The 8,689-nt window shown below is 45.3% G+C and overlaps 1 protein-coding gene across 2 annotated transcripts in view; it reads left to right on the top strand.

Annotated features, from left to right (window-relative positions):
• Nucleotides 1-7,106, top strand: part of LOC147099960 (membrane progestin receptor gamma-B-like) — a 51,686-nt gene extending 44,580 nt beyond the window's left edge. For both annotated transcript variants that reach the window (XM_085968494.1, XM_085968495.1), the window contains one exon: nt 278-7,106. In XM_085968494.1, coding sequence (XP_085824620.1) covers nt 278-543 — 266 coding nt within the window. In that variant the 3' untranslated portion in view covers nt 544-7,106. The remainder of the gene's footprint in view (nt 1-277) is intronic.
• Nucleotides 7,107-8,689: the final 1,583 nt, after the last annotated feature.

Consider the following 8,689-nt stretch of genomic DNA (forward strand, 5'->3'; position numbering starts at 1 on the left):
GCAGCTTCACTAGAGCACTTTCTATATTGCTGTGAATTATGGGAAGAGTGTGCCTCCATTGCAATCCCTCTAAGTGTCTGTAACTGCTCACTCGGAGGTAATCTTCCTTCCTTTGATGGTGAGATTAAGAGAACTGGGTGTGCGAGAAATTAAGAGCACAAACCCACTACTTGCAAACCTCCCTTTGTAGATGAAACAGTTTTAACACGCTCTCGAGTCCCTTGTCTGAGGCTGGCATGCTTTGTGATGACCTTCTTTCTGAATGTATTCCTTTCAGGTCACAGCCACCAGCTGTTTCACATCTGTGCAATCATAGGCACACATTTCCAGATGGAAGCCATAATCATGGACATGACATCGCGCCACGCCTGGCTCACACTTCATGCACCTTTGCCCTCTTTCATGGACACCATTGGTGCAGTCGGCTTTGCCCTTGTGTTGAACCTCCTCACCATTGCTCTCTTCTCCCTGGCTCTGTACTGGATACCAAAGTTACCTGAACTGAAGTATGAATACATGAACAAGAAGTTCAAGATTGACTAGGATGGCGCACCTCACCTTGACCCGGCTGAAGAAGAGGCTGAGATTGTTGAAGGAGTATAAGCGCTTGGAATACCACTTCAGTTAAATACTGTGATTATCCAAGAAATGAAGTACACTCCTGATTAGAACGAATGCATCTCTCAAATAATAGGCTGTGCCTTTAATGGGTGTGCGGTAATCTTTAATATGATTGTGCCTGGTGCTGTGGATATTTAGATTACACCATGTGAGTTTATATTTAACGTGGTTCTAAAAACTGCCCTTGGGGTGAGTTGAAGGTCAGTTCAGCTGTTTCACCTCTGGTATTTGGGTATGCTCTTCCTCCAATTAAAGGAGATGAAAGCTCTCTCACTCACGCCCAACTCCTGAGTGGAAAATATTATCGTGCCTTTCCTCTGGAGCAGATTTGATTGTGCAATGTTCTGAGAGGCCTGGCTTTGTGAGTTTGGGGAAGAGACATGTTTCAAGGTAGCTGGAGCAGTGGGTGTTCTTGTCATTGGGGTGGTTTAAGGGCTGATTATTAACTTAAATGTAAGGGGAACTAGTCATTCACTGTTGACCTGTGTCAGACCCAACCTGACCCTGAGAAAATGGTTCATCCTTCAAGGAAGTAGTCTCGATATTGCCGCCCCCCCCCCCCCCCCCCAACCACTGCAACCAATCACTGTGGGGTAAAATTTCCGCTGGCGTTCCCAATCTTCCGCCCTAACTTCAGCAGGAAGAATGGCAGGGGACCCGGAGATGCCGTTTCTCTGGGGTAAAATTTTACTCTGCATCTAACCCTGTGCATTAATGTCTAAATGTGGCCTCTTGAAAATTGGTTCAAGCGCATGTTGCCCTTCTTGGAATGACCAGCCCTTGCATAGAAACCGATCTTTCAATCGTGAAGTTACAGAAAAGCTTCTTGTTTGGTTCGTAACTTCCTCGAAAACCGTGGGCGGAGGTTTCCTCTGATTGCTGTGCATTAGGCACATTGTAAACATTTCCTATGCTTATCACGGCAAGGGAAATGAATAAAAAGAGGTTGTTAAAGAACAGGATTATGCTTTTTCTAAGAACAGTGACCAGAGGAATGCTCCCCACTCACCTGTCAAAATGTACCCAGTTTTTTTTTCTAAGAATACCTTTTATATTTGTGACCTTTAGATTGAAATACATTGACTTCAGCAAATTAGCATCACTTCCCTGAACGTCACAAGAATGAGGGGTGATCTTATTGAAACATACAGGATACTGAGTGGGCTCGACAAGGAAGATGCAGAGAGGATGTTTCCCCTCGTGGGGAAATCTAGAACTCGGGGGCATAGTTTCAGAATAAAGGGTCGCCCTTTTAGGACTGAGATGAGGAGGAATTTCTTCTCTGAGGGTCGTAAATCTGTGGAATTCTCTGCCTCAGAGAGCCGTGGAGGCTGGGTCATTAAATACATTTAAGGTGGAGATAGACAGATTTTTTACAAGATAAGGGAATAAAGGGTTATGGGGAGCGGGCAGGGAAGTGGCTTTGAGCCCAAGATCAGCCATGATCTTATTGAATGGTGGAGCAGGCTCGAGGGGCCAAGTGGCCTATTCCTGCTCCTATTTCTTATGTTCTTATGTAGGTCGAAGTTCGAGCTTCAGATACGCTGTTCATCACCAAATGTGAACCACACTTTAGGAGGGATGTCAAGGTCTTGGAGCGAGTGTCATAGAGTCTTAGAGTTATACAGCACAGAAAGAGGCCCTTCGGCCCATCGTGTCTGCGCCGACCATCAATCCCTGTCCAGTCTAATCCCATTTTCCAGCATTTGGTCCATAGCCTTGTATGCAATGGCATTTCAAGTGCAGAGGAGATTGACTAGAATGGTACCAGGGATGAGGGATTTCAGTTATGTGGAAAAACTAGAGAAACTGTGATAGTTCTCCTTCGAGCAGAGAAGGTTAGGGGGAGATTTATGGGGATCTGGAATACAAAAGCTCAACAAATGATGTCTTTTTCAGTCCAGTGACTGTGATGGTGTGAATCTCTTTGATCAGCTGTAGAAACAGCATCAAACAACATAAGGAAAGGGAAAAAATCGTACAGCAATAGCCAAAATCTTCCAAAATCTTTCTATGGGAAAGAATTAGTCAGGTACGAAAGAAAGACTTGCATTTATATAGTGCCTTTCACGACCTCAGGATGTCCCAAAGCGCTTTACAGACAATAAAGTACTTTTGAAGTATAGTCTCTGTTGTAATGTGGGAAACATTAATTTAGTAACTTTACTCAACACAAGAACAAAGTGGAAAATTGGACTTCTAATTGTGTATATGAACACTTTGTCCACCATTTTAACAGAGAATCTAATCATTTATTTTGAACGGGTTTGTGCTTCTGTTAAAATAACAAACAAAGAAATTTGACATAAACAAGTTAAGCCTTCGGATGTTAATATCACACAGCACAACTTCACCCCACTGGTGTCCACTTCATATTTGAGAACTTTCTGGACCAACCGGATATAGGAGGGTGTTGCCAGGACTGGAGAATTTTAGCTATGAGGAAAGATTGGACAGGCTGGGGTTGTTTCCTTTGGAACAGAGGAGGCTGAGGGGAGACTTGATTGAGGTGTATAAAATTATGAGGGGCCTAGATAGAGTGGATAGGAAGGACCTATTTCCCTTAGCAGAGAGGTCAGTAACCAGGGGACATTAACTAGAAGGATTAGAGGGGAGCTGAGGAGAACTTTTTTCACCCAGAGGGTGGTGGGGGTCTGGAACTCACTGCCTGAAAGGGTGGTCGAGGCAGAAACCCTCATCACATTTAAAAAGCACTTGGATATGCACTTGAAGTGTCGTAACCCACAGGGCTACGGACCAAGAGCTGCAAAGTGGGATTAGGCTGGAGAGCTCTTTGTTCGGCCGGCACAGACACGATGGGCCGAATGGCCTCCTTCTGTGCTGTAAATTTCTATTATTCTGTAACAAGACTGCCACAGCTCCAAACTCAATCCAGTGACAGTCCTAGTGGGAAATGGGGCTTAAAATGAAATATATTATTAGAGACAAAGTTTAGAGATTTCATAGCCTTATATAGTATTTACAGCACAGAAACAGGCCAGTTAGCCCAGCAGGTCCATGCCAGTGTTTATGCTCCACACGAGCCTCCTCCCACCCCTCTTCATCTCACCCAATCAACATATCCCTCTATTCCTTTCTCCCTCACATGTTTATCAAGATTCCCCTTAAATGCATCCAAGCTCGCCGCCTCCGCTGCTCCTTGAGGTGTAGCTGTGTTGTGTGATAGCAGCATCCAACGTCTTCACATGATTATGTCAAATTGCTTTGTTCATTATTTCAAAGTGAGAAGAATGTTGTGTAAAGGATGCCAATTATTTTTCACAGCCCTTTGATTTGGAGGATACTAGTATTGGCTCAAAGTCTCTGCCAGTCTTGTGTGAATGTGGGACAGGCTCCATAGCTATTTTTCCAAAATGAAAAACCCTGAAGTTTGAATTTTCAATGTTAAGCCGAGTCTCTAAAGGTCAAAGCATCCATCCATCCATCAATGATTGATTTTCTAGTTAATATAGTTGCAGGGAATGTCAATCCTAGTACAATTTTGAAAGGGATTCCTGGATGTCTTTGGCATCAGTAGTTATATGTGGCTTAAAGTTACATCGCGATTTTGCAGACACTGATCATTTGACGGGATGGGGGCAGGGTAGATAGAAACAGACAGTTTCCAATGATTGAGGGGTCCAGAGAGAGGGAACATAGAAATAAGATTCAATGTAAGAGATTTAGGATAAACAAGCAGGAGAAACCTTTTTTATACAGTGTTGTGGAATGCTCTACTGATTGAAGCAGAGACTTTGCCAACACTTAAGGCCAGATTAGATAGGAGGTTGAAGGCAATGCAAATAAAGGGATATGGGAACAGAGTGGACACATGGGATTAGGAGCACTGCTTGTGTGGAGGATAAAGACCCAACACGAGCTGGTTGGATTGAATGGACTGTTTCTATGTTGTAATTTCTATGTAATCTTGATCTGGTTGTCAGAAGTTGAAACCATGTTTTCTGTCACGACTGTGGTTCTTTGGGGTACAGATCCCACCCGTTGCCTCAGAATTGCCCCAGTATATGTGAAGGTGGGGAGGTAGGGCTGTAGCTAATGCCAGGAGTGTTTTTTGCACCCAGCAGCTGATGCGCTACCTCTCCCTTCCCTCAACCCTAACTCACCCCTCCTCATTGTCCCTGGGACTTGACTGTAGACACCGACCCTGTAGCCACCAACCCTGTAGCCACCAACCCTGTAGACATCACCGCGCCTTCCAATTCTCTGGATCCACATAAACAAAACAGTGGCAAACGAGAGGTGCTCTGAATCCTTCTCAGCCGCAGCCAAGACAATAGTGAAGTAGATCTGTGCACAATCGTTTACATCCGACTGTACTTTCTGTAAGCAGGGAAATAACTCAGTGAGATTCTTCCTCCTTCAAATCAGGCAACTTTGACACATTCATCAGCATATGGACACTAGTGAGCAAATCCCATAGGTTACTGGCAGTGTTCAACATGTTCTGTCACTTAGTACAATATTCTTATTACTGTAACACAGGTCCTAGATTTTTTTTTAAATTGAGAAACCTGGGTGAAAGCCCATAGTGTAGGACATCACCATGGCTGTAGAGAGAAGACAAGGTAAACCAAAAGGTAGTTGACAGTAAGTTTGGGTTTGTGTAGAGTGTAGAAGGAAGAATAGACTGAGAACGTTAAGGAGTTTCACGGTTCTGAGGCCCTGGGAAAGCATGGGCTAGAGTAGGAGACGAATCGGAATAGGAGTGCAATGAATCTTGATTTGAACATGGTGGGATGCAGGGCATTAGGTGTTGTGGTTGAGGAGATGGCTGAATAAGACTTCTTGGGAGTCATTTTTCATATCCCGTTTTATTCAAATAAACATTCTTAGGGGACTGTTGTTTCATATTGTGCGACATGAGAAGCAGTGGCTCATCGTCCACGGGACGTACTGACTCAACTATGTATTGAAGACAGACCACCAAATGTAGTATGCCATTGAAGCATGCCCAAACCACTCTCGCACACACATCTCCTGGCATCTGGGAGCAAAGCTTGGAAAAGGGGATGGGGAGAAAATGAGAAGATAAATTTGGTCAGTGACGCACAAGATTGTTATTATTGGGAGACCCAGGTGACAGGTGAAGACCACAGCGCAAGACGCCACCATGGCTGAAAGGAGTAGGAAAGAAGATGAGATAGGTTAAGAAGTATTGATTAGGCAAGGACAAGTTCAGGATTTCAAAAGCCTGTAAGTTGTAGGAGGGAGGGGAGGAGTTCCACAAAGATCCCAAGATCCTGGGAAAGAATGAAGTTGGATTAGGAAACAGTGCGATGAGTCTTGAAGTATTATCAGCATATTCTTTTAGCAATCTTCAACACATGCTTCTCTTATCTTTTTGGCAATGTCTAGTTTTCAATGACCAGTATATGGGGCAAAGGCTAAAACTGGACGTAAGATATGCTTTGGATAGACTTAACTTCTGCGCAAATGTATCTTTCAGTTGTGAGAAAGCACATAGGGAATCTATGAGACTATAATGTGAAGAATTACTGCTGATTGTCACATCTGTTCATGTTATTGTGATGTTATGGGATGGTGATAAGGGAGACGTGATAGCAAATTTCAATCCAAATTGTATCTGAAAGCCATCTGGGAGTGTTGATGGAGATGCGCCAAATCCAACACTTCCTACTAAGTGCTACTTCAAGCCTGGGATGCGCATTCAGCATATTGGCCCTTAACTCTGTATGCACATACTGAGTGGGTATGACTCCCACAGCCGTTGTTCGCACGTAGAGGAAGTGGGAATCACAACTGATTGCAAACAACTACAGTTCCTGCTGAAAATCTTTCTGAGAAGAGTTTTAGAATTTCGTTCCAACAATTTGTTGTTGGTTTGAAGCAGAATCTGTAAACATACAAAGGATAGTCCACTGCCTTGGCTAACAATGGTGAACCAACTGTTCACCAAACAGGGCAGAAAGTCTGTCTCCCCCATCTCCAGCCACAGAACGGCATTTAACTAACTTAACTACTCTAACCCAAGGACTCTAATGGATATATTAATGCAGATTTTAGTTACAGGTGGGATAAGAGCTTCAAAATAATTGGGACAAACTTTAGATAGTGCCTTAACTTTATAGAATACTAGCTGGAGTGCCCGGCGGTGCCGAGGGTTTTTTGAGGGCATGTTGTTGTTGGAAGAGAGAGAGAGAGAGACTGGGGGGAGGAGAGAGAGACTGCTGGATTTAGTTTGGGATTAACCTGGAGAGAGAGGGGGGGAAGGAACGCCTCAGGCCTGGCCCGATCGACCCCTGCGAAGGAAGGAAGGAAGGAAGAAGGTGAGCTCTCCCTCCCTGTCCCACCCCCTCACTCTTTCCCTCCCTCACCCTCTCTCTCTCTCCCTCCCCCTGTCTCTCCCTGCTTTACTCTCTCTCCCTCCCTCCCCTCCCCCTCTCCTCCCCCTCCCTCCCCCTCCCTCCCCTCTCCCTCTCCCCTCCCTCCCTCCCCCTCCCCTCTCCTCCCCCTCCCTCCCCCTCTCCTCTCTCCCCCTCTCCCTCCCTCCCCCTCTCCTCTCCCTCCCCCCATCTCTCCTCTCCCTCCCCCCTCCTCTCCCTCCCCCCCTCTCCTCTCCCTCCCCCCCTCCCCCCTCTCCCTCCCCCCTCCTCTCCTCTCCCTCAGGTCGCGCTCCGGGCCGCCGCCGACGTTGACGACGCGCTGACTCCCACCCCGCCAGCCTTTACTAAGATGGCGGCGATGGCTATGCTCGGCTCAGTCCCACGCCGCCAGCCTTTACCAAGATGGCGGCGATCGTGGGGCGGGCCCAGCGGGACGGGCGGTGCCTAGCTCGGGCGTGGCTGGTGAGGAGAGGCCGAGGCTTCGAGGCCTGCAGGTGGGGTAACCCTCCAAGATTGCGGCGCCCGGCGGAGGCAGTGAGTCAAGAGGAAAAAAAGGGTGAACGGTAGGAAAATTAATCAGCTTAGAAAAAATATTTAGAAATGAATTTACTTTTTTTTAAAACAATTTCCCCTCCACACACACAGAAAGTGGGAAAAATAAACATACAGAAAGTGGGAAAAATAAATCAATAGTTAGAAATCAAGATGGTGGCCACTCACCTCAGCTCAGAAGGATTAGGCCCGCCCACACACACAATGAATCCCCCCCCCCCCCGTGATGCACCGATTGGTCAACCATCACGTCACTCAACGCTAATGAGCGGAATTTTGCCGTTTTTTTGAACCTTTTTTGTATAGTCAGAACAATTTTTGTCTGACCAAAAAGTAAATACACCTATTAGACTCCCCTAATGATAAGCTTTCTTTTGATATAACATGCGTGTAGGTACGCTGTATAACTTTTGAGTGTATAGCGGACAAACAGAGACAGAGAGACAAACCGCTTTATATATATAGATAGATAAGGTTTGATTACATATTACATTTGTAGCAGTTAATTATTTAAAGGGCAATATAATTTGGTGCAATGATCAATTATATTGAAAATTTGATACAATTTTCACCCAAAGTGCTCAGTTTTTAGAATCAACTCTTTATGAGGGTTCATTAGATTATTGAAAAACTGTATGTATGTGAATAGTGATTGTAAAATCATATCTAATTGCTTCTAAACAAAAAGATGAATGTGAGGTTATTAATATATGTAATATAGGAGTGCTTAGATGCTGGACTTTCATCTCTTGCACTTGGATTCAAATCCAATTGAGATTGTTGCAGTGGAAGTCTTCTCGGCTACATGAACTGAGTTTGGGGCCATCTCAATCCAGATACTATGGAGCACGCCGCCCCTAATTTAGAACTAAATTGACAATCTGACTCCGAGAAGCCTCTGGTCTCTCCCAGTCAACCGTCAGGTGGCTGGTGTGAGAAATGGGGAGAAGGAGGAGGAAAGAAACATCACACTTTACTGAGTTTGGGACTGAGGCATGTTGAGGCAGTGTAGTCGGAACTCTCTTGCACCACGCTATATCTGACCTGGGAGTGCCCGATGCTGACGCTAAGGGGTGGAAATTTGTCGGGCGGTATCTGATTGCCGGGCATATAACAGGAGGCAGACACGATAGTGCCCGTTTTGCGTTTCC

The sequence above is a fragment of the Somniosus microcephalus genome, chromosome 27 (genome assembly GCF_052327205.1).
Source record: "Somniosus microcephalus isolate GS21.2 chromosome 27, FLI_Smic_1.0, whole genome shotgun sequence".
Taxonomy (NCBI): Eukaryota; Metazoa; Chordata; class Chondrichthyes; order Squaliformes; family Somniosidae; genus Somniosus; species Somniosus microcephalus.